The sequence below is a fragment of the Prinia subflava genome, chromosome 24, assembly GCF_021018805.1.
Source record: "Prinia subflava isolate CZ2003 ecotype Zambia chromosome 24, Cam_Psub_1.2, whole genome shotgun sequence".
NCBI lineage: Eukaryota > Metazoa > Chordata > Aves > Passeriformes > Cisticolidae > Prinia > Prinia subflava.
The window spans coordinates 708,518-726,588 of record NC_086270.1 but is presented as its reverse complement, the minus strand read 5'-3'; the positions used below and the strand labels follow the sequence as shown (position 1 = coordinate 726,588).

The following is an 18,071-nucleotide window of genomic DNA, read 5'->3' as shown; positions in this document are numbered from 1 at the left end:
GTGAGGGAACATCATGACTTATCCATGACAGCAAAGGGCAGCCCTCATTTGCATGTTTTAATTAGCAGCTCTCTGGGCAGAGGGAGCTGCAGACTGGGAGCGCTGTAAATGAGTTTGTCTTGGAATTTCTTACCCCACAACAAGCCCAGCCCTCTCCCCTGTGCCTGCACGTGTGGATTCCTGGTGCCAGGAAGGGGCAGATTCCCACCTGGAATGGGAGATTCCCACCTGGCAGGAGCCTTGTCCTTGAGTCAATGTAGTTTGGATTCAGATTCAGTTTTTTAGGGGGTAAAGACCTTTAGTAAAGGAGAAATTCCTGCGTTTGGATTAATTCTAAACGTGGTGATTTTAAATACAGACAGGCTGAATTCCTTCCCCACAAAATGAAGAAAAATAAACCATATATATGTGTGTGTGTATATATAGATATACACTATATATATAGTATATACTGTACTTCAAATATATTTAGCTCCTAGGGAGGGCGGGGGAATCTGCAGGGAAATGCCCTGGTGCAGAAATTAGATATAATTGAAGCCGTGTCTGGGCTGGGAGAACCCAACCTCGGCCGTGTTTTCCTCCTGCAGCGTGCGGAGGCTCCGGCTGGCCCCGTTCCCGGGCCAGGACCTCGCCTTGGTGCTGTTTGTGCTTTGTTTTGGTTTAAGCAGAGCTCCCCTTGGCCCACTTCGCTTTTCCCTTTGCTCCTTCTTCCCTGTGCTTCCCGTGGATCCTCCTGGGCCGTGGCTCGGATCCCTCCTGCTGCTCTGGGCACGGAAGGGACCGGGCAGAGCCAGCTGGGAGCGTTCAGACACAGCCTCAGCGGGCGGTGCTGCAGCGGCTGCTCCGTTCCCCTTCCCAGCCTGCAGTTCCCGTGCTGTGGCACAGCAAAGGCGCAGGGATGTGCCTGGGATGCCACAGAGCATCCAGAGCGGCCGCGGGACACGGGGGAGGCGGGAATGCCCGACTGAGCTGCTGCAGGTGCTGTTCAGGAGCCCTGGAGCGTTTTGGGGGAGTCTGAAGCCCCATTTTTAGGAGCAGGGAGGTGTCCAGTGACCCGAGGATGGGCTGGGAGAGGAGCCGAGGCTATTCCTGTTCATTTCAGAGGCTCCTTCACTCAGGTTTGGGATGGAACCCGGTGCAACCTAAAAACCTTTGCAGCAGCGCTGGGTTCAGGCCTCCATCCTGACCTGGGCTTGCTCCCCTCAGCCTCAGCAGCTCCTCCTGTCTCTGTCATTCCTGGCTGTCCCCGGGGTCCCAGCACTGCCCAGCCCTCGGCGCCCTTTGGGGCTGGAACATCCACGGGAGCCCCTCCGGGCCCCGCTGCTCCAGTCCCGACCTGCACGGGTCCTCCCTCGGCTCGGCTGCTGCTTTCAGGTTTATTCGTGCCCGTTTGAACCCTCGGTATTTTTAAACTGGTCTAACAAGCCTCGCAGCCCTGCCCTCTCCCGAAGAAAAGCAGGAGCTGCCTGGGAGTTTGATGCCAGGAAGGGCCCCTCAAATCATCCCTTTTCTATCCCAAAGGGAATCTGCCTTGTCCAAATATTCCAGTTCAACAGCGAGTGCCTGGCAGGTGCTCCAAGGAGGGGCCAGGCATTTGGGAAGAGCATCCCAGAGGAACAGGCTGCAGCCAACAAGGAAAGGTGATTTCAAGGCTGTTCTTACTCACTCGTGGCTTTACCAGAACCACTTGGAAAATAAAACACTTCCCAATGAACAGTGATTCATGTTGCCTGGAGTTAAAATTAAGGTCCATGAGGGAATCCAGGGGCAGATCCCAGAGCTGCCAAGGGTTTCTCCATCACTTGGCCGGATCCCATTCCCTGTCTTCCACCACATTTGCTCCAGTGCAGCCTCATCCTGCACACAGAGCCCGAGTGCTGCCTGCTTTGCTCCTCTCCAGGTTTATTAGAGAGGTGGTCTGTCCCTTCCTTCTGACTCTGGGAATTTTTCCAGTGCCTGCAGAGCCCAGACAGGACCTGGCCCGTCTCATCCTGCCTGTTCTCGTCAGCACAGGAGTCCTGGCCCCAGCCCCTTCCTGCCCCGCTGCCATCGGCCGGGAAGGTGCTGGACACAGCCCCAGGGCCCGTTCCTGGCACTGGGTCTGCAGCAGCAGCTCCGCAGGAAGGAACTGGGGTGGGGACAGAAGGGACAGGTCCCCTCTCATCCCGGGATCTGAGTGCTATGGCTTTGTCCTGGCTGGAGCCTCCTCAGCCCCTGTGATCAGCCTGGGCCGGGCTGTGCCCAGCTCTCCCTCCCGGCTGGCTGCCAGAGGGGTGCAGGGGGCTGGGGGCTCCCTGGGAAGCACTGGGGGCTTCCTCTGGCCCCTCTCCGAGGGTCTGGGAGCCCACCGAGGGGTGCAGCCCGTCCTGCCCCCTCTGCTCCAGTGCCACGTTCGCAGCCCCCCGGGCTGGAGCTGGGGATGGAGGGGCCGGGATTGTCCCTGTGGGAGCACTCGGCCCTCGGGAAGGGAAGAGGGCAGCGGTAAAAATAACCCCTGGGCCAGCTCCAGCCCATTGTGGCTTCCTGCGATTTACAGCCCTTCCCGGGGGGAAGAGGCAGGAACCGGCCGGCGCGGGGCTGGCTTTGACCCTTTCACCGCCGCCGGAGAAGGTGCCAGAAGGACCTTTCCTCCTTCTTTCCTGCCTGCCAGGACCCTGGGGAGGGGGATTGTGGTGGGCTCCCGCTCCTGAGCTGCCCCCAGCACCCTGGGGTGGGTGTAAGAGGAGGAGCTGCTGGAGCGGTCACGGTGTCCCTGCCCCATTCCCGACCCGCCCGTGCAGGGGGACAGAGAGACTCGGAGGCAAAAATCTCCGCTGCAGATCCCGAAATCCCGACCGGGTTCCCGTAAGGAAGCGGAGGGAGGGGGGAGCTGGCAGAGGTGAGCAGGAGCTGCAGGAGGACGGGGTTAATGCTGGGCAGGGCTGTGAAGGGGGGTCAGGCTGGCAGGGTGGGCTCCTGCCGGCGAGGCTGGGCTGGCAGGGGTTAATGGGTGGCTCTTCCTCTTCCTCATCCTCTATATGAGGCTGCTCCCGGCTCTGCGCTCAGTTTGCCGCGGCAGCCAGAGGCGCAGGAGCTGCGTGAGACTGGAGCATCCCTGCATCCCAGCCCTGCATCCCAGCCCTGCATCCCAGCCCTGCATCCCTGCTTGGCCTCAGGTGAGCGAGAGCATCCCCCGCCTGCCTGGCACGGGTCCTGGCACAGGTCCTGGCACAGGTCCTGGCGCAGGTCTTGGCCGCGGGGCTGGGCTGGGGAGGGTGAGAGCCCCGCGGGCAGTCCCAGCCTGGGCACATCCCGTGCTCATCCCTCGGGAGCGCAGGGCCGGACACACCGCGTGCCTCAGTTTCCCCGTCTGTACTCTGGAGTGGGGGCAGTGTGGAGCCCGTGGGCTGCTGTGGAGCTGCGTGGCCGAGGGTTCTCGGGCTGTTTGCTCCCCTGAGCTCTGCCGTGCCCAGCGCCGTGTCCCTGCTGTCACCCAGGGCTGGTTCCGTGCCCTCCGCACACGGAGAAGGGGAGAATCCTCCCTCCAGCCCAGCCTGGCTGTGCGGGGCACGGCTCGGGGACCCCGAGCACCCCCAGCCGTGGGGCAGCTCGCCAGCTCCCCGAGCGCAGCTTTCTTGTGCCGCTCGGGAAGGCGAGGCGGCGGCCGGCTCCGGTATTTTTTCCTGTTGGCCGCCGCTCCTGGGATGCGGCTGAAGCCGGCGGATGCTCGGCGCTTCTCCCTTCCTGCCCAGGGGCTGTTCCTGCCTGGGCGGGCAGGGCTCGCTGCCCATGCGGCACTGAGGGGACCCTCAGCTCTGCTTCAGCCCGATCCTCCTCCTCCTCACCGCTGCACCCTCGGGGCTGACCCTGACTCTCCTCTCTCCTCCCAGGGCTGAATCCAGGAGCCGAGCGAAGCTTCAGGAGCCTCCCCAGCGGCCACACCGGACCCGCCCGCTGAGCAGAGCGCTCAGCAGCGCCGTTCCGGGGCCATGGTGCCCCTGGGCAGCCCCGCTCTCGCCGTCTGCGCCTCCAGCAACCTGCGCCTCATGGCCCCGGGCCGCGGCTCGCCCCTGGCCTGGCTGAACCGGAGCCCCGAGTGCCCGCAGGGCCCGGGGGGCAGCGGGGGCCGCAGGGCCAGCGCCGTGGAGCGGCTGGAGGCCGACAAGGCCAAGTACGTCAAGTCGCAGCAGGTGATCAGCAGGCGGCAGGAGCCGGCGCTGCGGGGCTCGCCCCGGCTGGCCCCGCACGGCCGGCGCCTGCTGGCCCGGCAGCCCTGCGGGGAGCTGTGCCCGGGCTCCGAGCTGCCGCGCCCGCAGTCCCCCGTGTCCCGCCGCAGCGGCAGCAGGCGCCTGCTGAGACCCGACTCGCTCATCATCTACCGGCAGAAACGGGACTGCCTGGCCGCCGACAAGGAGAACACCAAGGGCTCCGGGCTGGTGCGGCGCCTCTTCCAGGGACCCCTCAGAGACAGAGCGCCCAGCTCGCCCCCCGCCAGGGCGCTGGGCGAGGCACCCAGAGCCCCGCAGAGCCCCGAGACCCCCATGCTGTGGGCGCCTGCAGAGAAGGAGGGGGCGCGGACACCGGGAGGCGGCAGCGGCGGTGACAGCGTCAGCATCCTCCCCGTGCCCGGCAGCCCCGCGGAGCAGCCCCCCGGCGGCCCCGGGAAGGAGCCGCTGGCCCTGCGCGTGTCGCTGCCGCTGTCGGAGCAGGAGCGCTTCTTCAACTACTGCGGGCTGGACCGGGCGCAGGTGGAGCTGCTGGGCCGGGAGCGCTTCGGGCCGGCGGGCTGGGACAGCGCCTCGGCCCGGGGCCCCGGCTCCTGCGAGTCCGAGCCCGGGCGGGCCTCGGGGGGCAGCGAGGGGGACGCGGGGCCGGGCGAGGACGAGCCGGACCCTCGGCCGGGCTCCGCCGTGTCGGTGGTGGAGCGCAACGCCCGCGTCATCAAGTGGCTCTACGGCTGCCAGAGAGCCTGGGCCGCTGCCAAGGAGTCCACGGTGTGAGCCGGGACAGCCTGGCCGGGACGAGGACACCGCGGGGCTCCCGCTGGCCGGCTGTGGCCCCTGGCCCTCGCTGGATGTGGCCGATGGGCTGGGGGCAGCCGTGGCCTGGAGCCCCGGGGACGCTGCAGGCTGGGAGCACCACCAGGTCCGCAGGCTGGGCGTGGTGGGGGCACCTGAGGGGCAGGCGAAGAAGGGACACCCCGGGTCTCTCCAGGGCCGCAGGGTTGGCAGGCTGCTGTCCCCATCTGTCACCCACCTCCCTTCTCCCTGTCCCCAGCCCGGGAGGGTGGGGTGAGCCCGCAGCCCCCACCGACCGCCCTTGTGCTGCTCCAGCTGCAGGCAGGGGGGTGGGCAGAGCCCGAGCCCCCTGTCCTGGGCAGAGCCCACCCCGCAGCCCCCTCCTCCCCAGAACAGGGGCTGCTGGGGCCAGAGCTGCCCTCAATAAATCTGTTTGGGGTTTTTTTCTAGCCTGGCAGTGTGTGTGTGGTTGGGGGGGGTGTCCCAGGGCTGGGGGTGCAGCTCCCCCTCCCCACCCTGGGGGTTGTGCTGCCTCAGGGGCCGTGGGGCTGTTGGGAGGGTGAGGGCAAGGAAAGCAGCAGGCAGAGCTCAGGGAAAAGGGAAAAGGGGAAAGGGGAAAGGGGAACAGGGGCACCTCCGGGGGCGTCAGTGCAGACGACACACCCAAACGCGCGGCAGAGCCCGCGGGCATGGGCGGGGCGCTGCCCACAATAACTTCTGGAGAGTCCGGCCGGTGCATCCTCCTCTAGTTGCCCTTGGGGGCGGTTTTATTCCGGATTTCGGCCAGTTTGCCAGCCAGGAAGCCCCAGTGGAAGGCTCCTTCCTCTGGCTCCCGCAGGTCGCTGCCATCGTCACCCGGCGGCTCCCCAGGGCTCTCCCCCGGCTCCGGGGGGGGCACCCCCTTCTCCGGCCCCGACGCCTGCTGCCACTTGGTAGCAAAGAGATCCCAAAATCCCGGGGCCTTCTCGGTGCGGGGCATCTCGGGCGGCTCCGCGGCCAGAGGGCTGGGGAGAGAGCGGGGATGGAAATGTCGGTGCAGGGACCTTCCCCCAGCCCCCCGTGCCCCCCTCCACGCCGCGGGGAGGGGGATGCCGGTGATGAGTGGGGGGGTTTGTGGGGGCTCGGCAGTTCCCAGGGGTGGGATCCGGGTCCGGGGTCCCTCCCCAGCGATCAGTAACTTACTGGTCTGGGCAGGGCTCCGGGCTGAGCAGCTGGTGCTCGTCCTCGCGGGTGAAGAGGGACGAGAGCGTCCGCCAGCCCCGGGCCCCCACCCCCTGCACCTGCGGGAGGCAGCGCCGCGGTCACTGGGCATCCCCGGCTCCCGGTGACCCCCCCGGCCCCGCTGCCCGCAGCCCCCTCCTCACCCTCCTGGCCAGCTGGGACACGGGGCTGGCTCCCTCCTCCAGCAGCGCGGGGGGCTCGGCCGTCTCCCTCAGCTCGGGGGGGTCTCCCTGCAACGAAGCCCCCGTGAGGACAGGCAGGGGGAGGGCAGGGAGGTTGGTCACCCCATTTTGGGGACCCCCCACCCTACCTCGTCCTGCAGGGCCCCGTCCGGCCGCGGCCCCCCCAGGGTCTGCAGCACTTTGGCCTTGTAGAGCCGCCAGAAGCCCTGGGCCATGGCGAGGGGCGCAGCGGGGCCGCAGTCGGCGGGAGCCGCGGGCAGCGGGGCGGGCACGGCGGGCGACCCGGCGATCCGGTGGCTTCATTAAAGTTTCAGCGGCCACTTGCACCGCACAAAAGGAATCTGAGCCCGGGCTGAGCCGGGGGCAGCGCGGGGGCGGCTGCTCCGGTCACCCCCAAAACCCATCCCGACCCCCCGCCCCAGCCCCCCGGTGCCCCCCGCCCACTTGGGACCCCCAGGGCTGGGACAGCCCCCTCATGGTGCAGGGGAGGCGCTGGAGCTCCGCGCCCCCCCCGCCGCGTGTCCCCATCTATAATTGATCACGGACGAAACACGATCAGCGCCGGGACACGGTGGGCTGAGCCCTGCCCGGCTCATCACAGCGGTGACCGGGGCAGCACGGGGAGCACGGGGACACGGGGGGAACACGGCACGGGGCGGGGACGGTGGCACCGGGACTGGGGGGGTCGCAGGGACGCGGGGACGGGCCCGGGACCGGGGGCACGGGCGGGGGCGTGGCCTGCTGGAGATGGGCGTGGTTTACGTGGATGGGCGTGGTCACGCGCACACTCTCGCGGCCTGTGGGCGGGGCGTTCGGCGGTGTGGGCGTGTCCCGCAGCCCCCGCGCCTGCGCAGTGCGGCGCGGCGCGGCGTGCGGCCGCCATGTCCCCGCGGAACGGGCGGCGCACCGGGGCGCACCGGGCGCACTCGCTCGCCCGGCAGCTGAAGACGAAGCGGCGCCGGCGCGACCTGGACGAGATCCACGCGGACCTGAAGCCCGAGAACGCCGCGCGGCTGCTGCGGCAGGAGGTCGACCCCGACCTGCCGGGCTGCGCCCAATTCTACTGCCTGCACTGCGCGTGCGTGCGGCGGGGACATCCCGGGGGCCGGGGGGATCCCGGGGACCGGGGGGGATCCCGGGAGATCCCGGGGGCCGGGGAGGGAGGGCTCCCACCTCGGGATGGGCCTGTCCTGGTCCTGGGGGTCAGGGGGCTCTGGGAGAGCGGTGCTCAGGCCTGGGGGTCCCTGTCCCCTGGGAGCGTTGCCCTGGTCCCGGGTGGTCCCTCTGCCCTGGGAGGGTTGCCCTGGTCCCGGGTGGTCCCTGTCCCCTGGGAGCGTTGCCCTGGTCCCGGGTGGTCCCTCTGCCCTGGGAGGGTTGCCCTGGTCCCGGGTGGTCCCTCTGCCCTGGGAGGGTTGCCCTGGTCCCGGGTGGTCCCTGGCTCCTGGGAGGGTTGCCCTGGTCCCGGGTGGTCCCTGGCTCCTGGCCAGAGGGCTCTAAGCCCTGGGGGAGTTCCCTGTCCTGGTGTCAGGGTGACCCCTGGCCCGTGCAGGGTTGTGGTGGGACCCTGGCCCCTCGGTAGGACCCTCCCCAGCCCTGCTTCAGTCGCGGGGTCCCCCTGACCCCCATCCTTTCACACTCCAGGCGCTACTTCGTGGACCTGAACAGCATGAAGGAGCACTTCAGATCCAAGGTGCACAAGAAGAGGTAAAAGGGAGCAGCCCCCCGAGTTGGCCGGGGTGAGGGGGTGGCAGGGGCAGTTCTGGGCTGGCCCTGCTTGAGGAGCAGCTGGAAGCTTCACCCCCTCTGCACCCCCAGGCTGAAGCAGCTGCGCGAGGCTCCGTACACTCAGGAGGAGGCTGAACGCGCCGCTGGGATGGGCTCCTACATCCCCCCAAAGAAGGTGGAGGTGCAGACCCAGCCCCTCGAGGAGGTCACCGAGATGGAGACGTCCAGCTGAGCGCAGGAACAGGGGACAGAGAGGCTGAGTGGATCTGTAAGGACGTCTTTGTCCTCAGCTTTGTGAGAAAAACATGTCCCAGCACTGCCAGCCAAAACCACCCTGCTCCTCCCACAGCCTCCCTGGCCAGGGACTAACGAGGAGAAGGAGCCAGCAAGACCCTGGGTGGCCTCACTGAGTGTCCTCCTTGTCCAGAAGGGGACCAGTTGTTTGTTCTCTCAGTGCTGGTGGGACTGCACACTTGTCTGGCTGCTTTTGGAGCAGTTTCTGCTTTGTCCTTGGGTCAGAGGTTATTTCAGTGATGCACCCATTAAAATATGTCAACTACCAGTGTGGCAGCATTGAATATGAGGGTGACAGTCCCCCCAGGGGTGGGGGGCACCTCAGGGTTGTGGGTAATGGGTTCTTCCCCATTACCCAAAGCTGTCCATGCCTGGAGCCTTGTCCTGGAGCTCTTGCCTGGCAGGCTGGTAAAAGTCCCCCTGCCCTCCTGGCAGGGAGTTCCCAGGCAGTGTTTTGTGGGGAATATGAGCTTAAGTGACCTCTTCATCAAGCACTTGGGTTTGCAGTGAGCAGCTGGTTTGGGCCTTGGGAGGCAGTGCTGGTGTCCCCTTGGTGAGGACACTGAGGCTTCTGTCCCCAAAACCTCAACTCCTACAAGTGATTTCCTGCTCCTGAGGGCTGGGGCTGCATGGTGTGATCAGCCTCCCTGCCTGGTGTGTGCCATGCTGCTGCTGGTGCCCCTTAGGGGACATTGTGTGACAATGCCACCAAATCCCTTCGGATTGGGTGTCCCCGATTAGTCCCCCCTGCCGCGCTGGGCCCTGGGAATGTGCTGGGAACAGAGACAGAGCAGTGACACAGCTGTGCTGGGTAGAGAAGGGTTTATTTCCACGCAGCCTGCCCGGATGTGTCCCCCGGCCCCGGGGGATGCAGCTCTGCGGGGGCTGGGGAGGCTGCAGCCGCCATCCCAGCGCCATCCCGGCGGGATGTGCCTGCCCAGGGGACACGTCACGGCCCCAGGGGACACGTCACGGCCCCTTGTCCCCCCTGCCCGTTACCTAATGGCGCACGGCGCTGGCCTCATTCCTGGGGCTGCAGCCACGGCGCGTTCCCATGGGGACAGGGGGCTCTGTGGCCACCAGCGGGGTCCCCAGGCCCCTCTGCCTCCGTGGGGGATGGGGATGGAGGCAGCTCCCGGCTCGGCCGTCCCTGTCTGTCCGTCCAGCCTCTGCTCTGGTGGCCGGATCCCGATGTCCCCCTGTGCCCGGGCAGGGGCTCAGCCGGCAGCTCCGGAGCTGGAAGCGGCTTCTCCGTTCTCCATCCTGGCTGCCCACGGCGGGGACAGGCGGGGACAGGCGCGTGTCCCCCATCCCCAGGGCACCCGTGGCGTGCCCAGGCACGGTGGGAAGGGCTGGATGTGGCGCAGGTCAGCTGGAAAGCGGCCGCAGCGCTCAGGCAGGGGCCAGTGGGGAGAGGGGACCCCAACACCCCCCCGGGGACTGTCCCCACGGCCCCCCAGCCCCCTCCTCACGGCTCCGGGGGGGCCTTGGCGGGGTCAGCCATCCTCCGGGCGCTGTAGAGGGACAGGCAGAGTCCGGCGGCCGCCAGCAGCAGGGCCAGGGGGGTCAGCAGGCGGCCCCCCGGCTCAGCCCCACGGCCCGCTGCCAGCTGCATCTGTGGGGACACAGAGAGCAGAGGGGAGCATTGGAGTACCCCACACCCCACGGGGGCAGGGGCCTGGGGCCATGCCCTCAATGTCCCCATCACACTGCGTGGTGTAAAGGCAATGGGGGCAGCTTTGTGTCCCTCTGGGCATCTCAGAGGGGGTTTTAGGATGCCTCGAGCAGCACTTGTGGGCCCCCATCGGCAGCATCGTCGCTGCTAACGTGGAGCTGGGATACAGCCGGGAGCGGCTCCCGCAGCCAGCAGGCCTGGTGGGCAGCACGGGCAGGACCCCGGGGCTCCCCGGGACTCCCCCAACCCTGCTCGGGCCTTACCTGCAGCAGACGGAAATACCCCGGGGTCAGGCGTCGGGGGCGGATGATCATGGTGTGGTGGGGGGCAGCGGGATCGGGCCCCGTGGGGCGGCGGCAGCGGGGCTGGGACCCCCCGAGCCCCCGAGCACGGCGAGGGCTCCGTGCGTGTCGGCGGCCCCGCAGCCCCTGGGGCAGGGCGCAGGCACCGGGCGGGCGCGGAGCAGCAGCTGTCAGCCGCGATCAGCGCCCGCTGCTCCCCGGAGCGGACACGGCGGGCGGGGGGGCCACGGCCAGCCCAGGCGGGGCTGAGGGGCTGGGCTCGGCCATGGGGGAACTCCTCTGCAGGCCTGCGTGGGGCTGCCTCAGCTTCCCCACCTGCAGAGGGGTGTGAGTTGTGCCTTGGGCGAGGGGTGACATCCCAAAAACTCCAGGGCTGAGCAGGGGCTTCCCTCGGGTTCTTCTGGGGGTCTGTGTGGCCTAACTTTGCCCCCACAGGGCACCTCGGGGTCTCCCACTGGTGTCACAAGTGCTGTCGGGCCTCAGCCCTGGCTGCGTGCAGCGGCTGGGGGGTGACACCGGCTGTCATTTCCCGGGGGTTCCAGCGGCCGTGTGTCACCGTCCGGGCTGTGACTCACCGGGGCCTCGCCCCGCGGGATCGTCCTGGGCCGTCCTGGGCAGCCGCGGCGCTGAGCGGCACCCGGGAGCGCCAATGGGGCTGCGGCTGCCGGCGCAGGTGGGAGCCGCGCCCGGCGCAGGTGAGAGCCGCGCCCGCCGCCGCTCCGGGCCCGCCGCCGCTCCGGGCCCGCCGCCGCTCCGGGCCCGCCGCCGCTCCGGGCCCGCCGCCGCTCAGGGCCGCCGCCATGGAGCCCGTGGGCTCCTGGGGCCCCGCGCAGGTGGCCGCCTGGCTCCGAGGTGAGACCCCGGCTGTCCTCGGGCCCTGGGGCGGGGTGTCCCCAGCTTGGGGACATGTGGCTGGGGTGGCACTGCTTCCCGTCCCTCATCTCCTTCCTGGGAGGGGCATTCCCTGGGTGGAGGCGGCGGCGGGAAGGGGTCTGCCCCTTCGCACCGTTTAGTTTGAGGCCCGGTGGACTCTTTGCATGAGGACCCTCCCGTCAGCCAGGGGTCACCCCTGGGGCCACCCGGCCAGGGGCCAGCGGGGACACTGGCAGGGGGGACCGATCTGTGGCAGGGCTGGACGCGGCGGTGCAGGGATATCCCTTCGAGGCCTGGGGGCTGTCGGGGCCCGACCTGCTGGGGCTGGACGCGGGAATCCTGGAGGCACTGGGAGTGTGGCCCTTGGGACACCAGGAGCTGCTGCTGGAGGCCACGGAGCAGCTCCGGAACCTGGTGAGTGCCGGGATCCCCGGGGCTGCGGGACCCCAGGGCGGACGGGAGGAGCATGGGGGTTCCCTGGGCTGAAGGAGGAGGATGTGGGATCACCCTGGGCTGGGTGGAAGGGTGCAGATGGCGTCACTGCACCAGACGGAGGTGGGGACACAGCGGCACCCTGGACTCAGTGGAGAGGGGTTCTGAGGAGCCCCTGAGCTGGACACAGGGGAGGACATGAGGGCATCGTGGGCTGGGTGAAGGTGAGGGTGTGGAGGCACCCTGGACACCGCCCTGCCTGTCCATCCCCTGGCACCCCTGTTCCCCCAGGACACAGGGCTGGCGAGCACCAGCCTGCGGACGCTGACGGAGAGGCTGCAGGAGCTGGCGCAGGGCATCCAGAGCCTGGTGCAGGAGGGGCTGTCAGCAGGGGATGCCCCCCAGCCGCCTTCCCTCACCCTCCTGGCCAGAGTCATCGACCTGGTCGGGGCTGCCAAGGAACTCTTCTCCTGGCTCAACAGGTCTGGGGCAGGTGAGGGCACCCCCGGGTGCTGGGTGCCCCCCACTCTGGGGGCTCAACTCTGTCTTCCCCCCCAGGTACCTCTTCTCCACCCTCAATGACTTTTCGGCCAGCCGGGACATCATCCTGCTCTGTGCCCAGCTGGCAGAGACGCTGCAGGCAGTGAGTGCCCAGGGCTGGCTGGAGGTGGGGCAAGAACTGGGGTGAGGGGAGATGGGGTGCAGGGGGTTCCCCACAAGGCCCCCCAGCTGGGACGGAGCCACCCCACCATGCCCATCCCCACATCTTGTCCCGCAGGACCTTCCTGCGGCCGAGAGGAACAGTGGGATCCTGCAGATTGTGAGTGCTGGGTGAGGAGGGTGTGGCAGGCTGGGGGGCTGCCAGGGCTCCCCTCATGCCCCGCTGTCACCCGCAGTGCCAGCACATCGTGGGCATCTGCCAGAGCATCGTGGGCTGCAGCCCCCCGGCGCTGCTGGACCGCAGGGCTGTGCTGCAGCGTGTGGGGCTGGCGCTGCCCCCCAGCCCACAGGGCAGCCCCCTGATGTCCCCCAGCACCCCAGCACTGCTCCTCGGCCTGGGGCAGAGCCCCCCAACATCCTCTGATGTGCCAACGCTGCCCCCCAGCCAATGGAGCAGCCCCCCAGGATCCCCTGACACCCCAACACCACCCTCCGATGTTCTGGGGAGCCCCCAGCCCCTCCTCTCCACCCGGCTGGTGAGTCCCCTCCATCCCAGTGCCCCCCTCTGCCTCGGGACCCCCAGCCCCTGCTCAGACCCCTGTCTTGCCCCCCCAGAGCTTTGAGATCACCTCCACCAGCTCCTGCCTGCACTTTGTGTCTGCGACCACCTCAGAGGTGAGTGAGGGGCTGTCCCTCCCTGTCACCCCCTGCCCCTCAGTCACCCCCTTCTATGCCCTCTGGGGAACGCCCCCCACCCATGGGATCCTGTGAACCTCTTAGGGCCCTAACCTGCCCTCCCCTGACCCAGAGCAGGGGGCGCTGCCTGTGGCTGAGCCCGTGCAACTCATCCCATGAGTGAGCACAGCCTGGGCATGGGGGAGCCCCCTCTGCACCCCGATCCCACCAGCAGCTCCAGCAGGTGCTGTGCAGAGTCAGGTTAATGGTTAACGCCCCTGGTTCTTCCTGTCTGGGAGAGATCCTGAGTGGGATTAGCTTGGGAGGGAGGGAGAGAAGCGAGGACTGGGCACCCACTGTCCCCCACCTGTGCCCAGGCCCTGGCTGCCCACGGGGGCCACATCCTGCCTGGAGATGAGATCGTGCAGGTCAACGAGCAGGTCGTGGTGAGTCAGGGGAGAGGGGCTCCAGGGTGCTGCTGGATTGGCAGGGACAGGGAGCCGCAGGGCTGGGAGGGCTCAGGGAGTACTGGAGCTGAGGTGGGGGGATGCAGGAGTTATGAGCAGCAAAAAGCAGGAGCCATGGCTGGGGAAGGTCTGGGGGACACAGGAGCCATTGCCAGGAGGATTTGGGGGACGCGGGAGCTGTGGCTGGGGCGGGTTTGGGGGATGCAGCATCCGTGGGGCTGGGGCAGTGGCACACAGCTCACCCAGGATTTGCAGGTGGGTTGGACACCTGTCAACCTGGCGAGGAAGCTGCTGGAGAAGGGGAACAGGGTGACTTTGGTGCTGAAGAAGATCCCCCTCGACCTGCCCAGCTCGCCTCCCTCTCCCAGGCAGCAGGTGAGTGACCCCAGTGCTCCCAGTCCAGCCCCAGTGCCACACTGGGCTGTGCTGGGAACCGGGCAGAGATGCTCAGAGCTGGGCATCTCCCATCACACTGGAGATTCCTAAAGCTCTGGGCTCCATGGTGGGATGGGGCTGGCACTGACATTCCATCCACAGCCCCCAGGAGCATTTTTGGATGCTGCAGATTCCCCTGGCACCAGGAGTGGTGAGAGCCCGGGCAGCCCCGTGTCCTTGACCTCCAGGTGAGCCCCATCCCGACACCCCAACACCCCCAATCTGGCCAGCAAGGAGATGTCTGGGTGCATCCAGGGCCCTTTCCCAGCCCTTTTTTAGGGGGAGAGGTGCCAACAGTGTGGCAGCTGCCTGTGAGCAGCCCAGGAAGCTGCCAAGAGTCTTAAGGAATGAAAAAAAGGAGGGGTTTGTAATTCATTCACTTGGTAACGTTTTAGCAGGGTTGGAACTATATTTAGACATGACCCTTCTCCCATCCCGGAATGGAAAGGCGTGCGGAGAGTCAGCGGCAGGAGCCGAGCTGGGCAGGCCGGGGGAACTGAGCTGGAGCTCTGCCACCACTCCCCCTCCAGCCCCATTCCGGGGGTGCCTGGGTTGATCAGGGACCCGGCAGTGCTGGGGGAGGTTTGGGGCTCAGGGGTCCCGTTTGCCTCCCAGCGTTGCGGCCGACTTGGACTCGGGACCAGACTCTGCCCCGGATCCCGTCACCGACGAGGAGCAGGAAGAGGACGAGCGGGATCTGAGGCTGCCGGGGGCAGCTGTGGAGGAGCTGCCAGGACTGTCTGGACAGGGTAGGATGGGAGCAGAGGGTGCCTGGGGACGGAGCACTTCTCCCCAGAGTACGAGGCTGCAGCCCCGCTCGCTGTTCACAGGTGCTGCAGAGGAGGTGTGGGACAGTGGCACCCCCCTGGAAACCCCCCTGGACACCCCCCCGAGCACCCCTGCTGCCACTGAACCCTGTGCCACAGAGCTGAGCCCCAGGGCAGCCCCCGCCACAGGGGCTGGGGGAGCAGAGCCCAGCCAGCTCCCTGGGGAGGTGAGAGCTGCGGGGAGTGTCAGAGGCTCCCCTCTGAGTCTCTGCTGTGGATGTGTGAACTGGGGGTCCCTACAGGGGTCCCTAAGGGCTGTGGTGCTGCTGGGGAGGCTCAGCAAACACTGCCATTCCCTCACCCCTGCACTGTCACCAAAATCTCATTTCTGTCTCCCCGCCCAGGGCAGCCCCAGCACGGGACGCAGACCAAAAGGTGAGCAGAGCCCTGCCAGGCTGGGCTGGATGGGGCTGGGGGCTGTCCCAGGGGCTCTGCTCCCCCTTCCCTCCCCTGACACCCCTGCTGTGGTGCAGGAGTGGCGACCAGGCTGAGCCGCCGGCGGGTCTCGTGCCGGGACCTGGGCCGGGTGGACTGCGATGGGTGGCTCCTCAAGAAGAAGGACCACGTGGGCTTCATGGCCCAGAAGTGGAAGCGCTGCTGGTTTGTGCTCAAGGGCCACACGCTCTACTGGTACAACCACCCCAACGTGAGTGGGGGCACCGGGTGTCCCTGGGCAGCTGGGCTTTCCCGAGGTGGTGCCGGACACGGCTGTCCCTGACCCCGCAGGATGAGAGGGCTGCAGGACTCATCAACGTGGCCACCTACAACCTGGAGAGCACCAGGGAGCAGAAGAAGAAATAGTGAGTGGGGTCTGTCTCACTTTCACCCGCAGCTGTGGTGGAAGAGGGGAGGGGATGCTGTCCCAAGGCCATGTGCTGATGAGTCCTGCTGGGAGCCACCTGCGTGTCCCCATGGGGCTGGCGAGGTCCCCACAGGGCTGCCAGGGTTTCCATGGGGCTGACAGGATCCCCACAGGGCTGGCACCTTGCAATCCTGTGCCCACTCTCCGAGCAAGGCCTGCCCTGTGTTACTGGTGTTATCTGGGATGAGGGTGAGGACTGGAGCAGGGTTGGGATGGGGGGCTTGGGGCTGGCCCTGTGTCCCCACAGCAGCACAGGCAGCCACCCCCTTGTCCTCAGCGTGTTCCAGCTGTGCCACCAGACATACAAGCCCTTTGTCTTTGCTGCTGAAACCTTGGCTGACCTGAGCATGTGAGTAACAGAGCCAGTGGTCAGCACTGGCCCCACTGCCCCGGGCTGGCCAGGACCCTCCTCCCCTGTTGTCCATCCTTTCCCTCCCCAGGTGGGTCAGTCGCCTGGTGACAGCCAAAACAAAGTACACGCTGGCCCAGCAGGCACTCCCGGACAAGGAGGAAGGTAACGAGGCCATCCTGGGGCCGGAGCTGGGGCCAGTGGGAGGGGGTCCCTGTGGGTCCCCAGTATCACAGCCCCGGTGTGGAACCGCTGGGAGCTCGGCCATGATTTGGGGGAATGTGGCAAATGCTCTGGGATGCAGCTGGGATGGTTCTCAGCCCTGGGAGGGAATTTCTGTCTTCTCCCATGGCCTCCAGACTGCTACAGTGAGACAGAAGCTGAGGACCCTGATGATGAGTCCCCCAGGCACGGATCTGACCCGGTGAGTGGCCCTGGGGGACACCCTGGGGACAGAGGGACAGAGTTCCTTGTCTCACCTCCTGCCCCATCTCTCCCTCAGCCCAGGAAGAGGCTGCAGCACACCCCAGAGAAGGCGCAGCTCTCCCCAGCCAGCAGCGCAGCCAGCAGCCCCCAGGGCAGCCCCCGGCCCTGCTCCCCCATGGGTAGGTGCTGGGGGGGGACATCTGACCCCTGTCACCTTGTGTCCCTCCCTTTTGCCTGTGGGTGTGCCGGGGGTAGCTCCAGCTGGGGTGTGTTTGAGTGGGATGAAGGGAAAGATGGAGAGGGATTTTTTTTATGAGGGCACAGAGTGGCAGGGCAAGGAGGAATAGATTTAAACTAAAAAGAGTAGGTTTAGATTGGACATTAGAAGGATGGTCTTCCCTGTGTGAGTGGTGAGGCCCTGGCACAGGGTGCCCAGAGCAGCTGTGGCTGCCCCTGGATCCCTGGCAGTGTCCAAGGCCAGGCTGGACAGGGACAGGAGCAGCCCGGGCGATAGTGGAAGGTGTCCTGTCCATGGCAGGGGTGGAACAAGATGATCTTTAAGGTCCCTCCCAACCCAAACCCCTCCATGATTCCACGCCTTCAGGGCAGGGCCAGGCACGGGGGAGCCCCGCGGGGTCTCAGGGCTGCCCTCCTGCTGCAGTGCCCCCTCTCCTTGCCCAGAGCCCGCCGGGGAGGATCTGGAGAGCCTGGCGCGGTGCCTGAGGCAGGGCGGGGTGTCCCTCATGGGGCAGCGGCGTGTCCTGACGCAGGAGCAGTGCCGAAAGTCCTTCCTGCGGCGCAACAAGAACCCGCACATCAACGAGAGGGTGCACGCCGTGCGCGCCCTGCAGAGCACGCTCAAGGTGGGACCCCGCAGCCCCCCGAACCCCCAACGCCCCCTGCCCATGGGCATCCTCCCAAAAACATGCCTTGCTCCGGGCAGGCGAAGCTGGCGGAGCTGCAGGCCCTGGAGCAGCTGCTGGGAGAGGCGGCGCTCACCTCGGACACCTTCAGGCGCTGGAAGGAGGAGCACCAGGAGCTGTACCAGGAGCTGCGGGAGGGCTGGGCAGGGCAGCAGGGCCAGCGCCACGACCAGGGGGATGCTGGAGACCAGCACAGCCCTCACCAAGAGGCGGCTGAGCCCTGACATCCCGCCAGGAGCCGGTGTGGGTCGGTGCCCGCAAGGCTTGGAGCACGGTGGGTGCTCTGTGCTGGGGGGCCTGAACACACTCGGGAAGGCTCAGCCCCAGAGGGGCCACCCCGCAGGGGAAGTGGCTTCTGTGACAGTCTTAATTTTTCCCAGTTCGCCTTGCCCTGGCTGCAGGTTGGCAAGGGGGAATTTTCCCGGGGAACGTGTCCCCGCGGTGGTGCTGCCAGCCGGCCCGGCCACGGGCTCTTCTGCTGTAAATAAATGTGTTGACAGGGCCTGGTCGTGCTGTGGTTTTCCTTGGCGCTGAAATCATCAAATCATGGAATTGTTTAGGCTGGAAGAGACCTCCGAGATGATCGAGTCCAGCCGTAAACCCGGCACTGCCGCGTTCACCACTGAACCGCATCCCCAAGTGCCACATCCACATGTTTTTGAACACTCCCAGGGATGGTGACTCAACCACTGTCCCGGGCAGCCTGTGCCAGTGCTTAACCACCTTTTCCATGAAGAAATTCCTCC

The 18,071-nt window shown here is 66.9% G+C and overlaps 4 protein-coding genes across 6 annotated transcripts; 3 read left to right on the top strand and 1 right to left on the bottom strand.

The window, feature by feature from the left end:
• Nucleotides 1-2,579: 2,579 nt before the first annotated feature.
• Nucleotides 2,580-5,437, top strand: FAM110D (family with sequence similarity 110 member D). 2 transcript variants are annotated; one of them, XM_063418811.1, is made up of 3 exons: nt 2,580-2,878; nt 3,023-3,155; nt 3,870-5,437. In XM_063418811.1, the coding sequence occupies exon 3, from the start codon at nt 3,969-3,971 to the stop codon at nt 4,977-4,979; it is 1,011 nt and encodes a 336-aa protein (XP_063274881.1). In that variant the 5' UTR covers nt 2,580-2,878; nt 3,023-3,155; nt 3,870-3,968; the 3' UTR covers nt 4,980-5,437. The 2 variants fall into 2 exon arrangements, with proteins under 2 accessions (XP_063274881.1, XP_063274880.1); XM_063418810.1 differs by having other exon boundaries at nt 2,580-3,155.
• A 271-nt stretch (nt 5,438-5,708) lies between these two features.
• On the bottom strand, nt 5,709-6,779 carry C24H1orf232 (chromosome 24 C1orf232 homolog). The gene is made up of 4 exons (XM_063418817.1): nt 6,529-6,779; nt 6,362-6,448; nt 6,180-6,277; nt 5,709-6,001 (listed from the first exon to the last, which is right to left on the bottom strand). Exons 1-4 carry the CDS (start codon nt 6,613-6,615, stop codon nt 5,743-5,745), a joined length of 531 nt encoding a protein of 176 aa, XP_063274887.1. The 5' UTR covers nt 6,616-6,779; the 3' UTR covers nt 5,709-5,742.
• Nucleotides 6,780-7,238: 459 nt separating this feature from the next.
• Nucleotides 7,239-8,687, top strand: ZNF593 (zinc finger protein 593). The gene is made up of 3 exons (XM_063418822.1): nt 7,239-7,478; nt 8,042-8,104; nt 8,216-8,687. The coding sequence occupies exons 1-3, from the start codon at nt 7,282-7,284 to the stop codon at nt 8,355-8,357; spliced, it is 402 nt and encodes a 133-aa protein (XP_063274892.1). The 5' UTR covers nt 7,239-7,281; the 3' UTR covers nt 8,358-8,687.
• Nucleotides 8,688-10,030: 1,343 nt separating this feature from the next.
• CNKSR1 (connector enhancer of kinase suppressor of Ras 1) lies at nt 10,031-17,827 on the top strand. 2 transcript variants are annotated; one of them, XM_063418774.1, is made up of 21 exons: nt 10,031-11,248; nt 11,526-11,683; nt 11,993-12,183; nt 12,260-12,344; nt 12,480-12,521; nt 12,598-12,897; nt 12,977-13,036; nt 13,414-13,482; nt 13,759-13,878; nt 14,041-14,126; nt 14,554-14,687; nt 14,769-14,932; nt 15,110-15,140; nt 15,239-15,411; nt 15,492-15,565; nt 15,905-15,976; nt 16,068-16,141; nt 16,336-16,400; nt 16,479-16,581; nt 17,084-17,265; nt 17,346-17,827. In XM_063418774.1, exons 1-21 carry the CDS (start codon nt 11,197-11,199, stop codon nt 17,547-17,549), a joined length of 2,439 nt encoding a protein of 812 aa, XP_063274844.1. In that variant the 5' UTR covers nt 10,031-11,196; the 3' UTR covers nt 17,550-17,827. The 2 variants fall into 2 exon arrangements, with proteins under 2 accessions (XP_063274844.1, XP_063274843.1); XM_063418773.1 differs by having other exon boundaries at nt 12,260-12,368.
• The last annotated feature ends 244 nt before the right edge of the window (nt 17,828-18,071 follow it).

Coding starts and splice junctions, on each gene's coding strand:
- CNKSR1 (XM_063418773.1), top strand. CDS start 11,197: ATGGAGCCCGTGGGCTCCTGGGGCCCCGCGCAGGTGGCCGCCTGGCTC. Junction 14,688..14,768: donor GCCAGGACTGTCTGGACAGG/GTAGGATGGGAG, acceptor CGCTGTTCACAG/GTGCTGCAGAGGAGGTGTGG. Junction 16,401..16,478: donor CCAGGCACGGATCTGACCCG/GTGAGTGGCCCT, acceptor TCTCTCCCTCAG/CCCAGGAAGAGGCTGCAGCA.
- C24H1orf232 (XM_063418817.1), bottom strand. CDS start 6,615: ATGGCCCAGGGCTTCTGGCGGCTCTACAAGGCCAAAGTGCTGCAGACC. Junction 6,278..6,361: donor TGTCCCAGCTGGCCAGGAGG/GTGAGGAGGGGG, acceptor TGCCTCCCGCAG/GTGCAGGGGGTGGGGGCCCG. Junction 6,002..6,179: donor CCGGAGCCCTGCCCAGACCA/GTAAGTTACTGA, acceptor CTCTCTCCCCAG/CCCTCTGGCCGCGGAGCCGC.
- ZNF593 (XM_063418822.1), top strand. CDS start 7,282: ATGTCCCCGCGGAACGGGCGGCGCACCGGGGCGCACCGGGCGCACTCG. Junction 7,479..8,041: donor TTCTACTGCCTGCACTGCGC/GTGCGTGCGGCG, acceptor TTCACACTCCAG/GCGCTACTTCGTGGACCTGA. Junction 8,105..8,215: donor TCCAAGGTGCACAAGAAGAG/GTAAAAGGGAGC, acceptor CTGCACCCCCAG/GCTGAAGCAGCTGCGCGAGG.
- FAM110D (XM_063418811.1), top strand. CDS start 3,969: ATGGTGCCCCTGGGCAGCCCCGCTCTCGCCGTCTGCGCCTCCAGCAAC.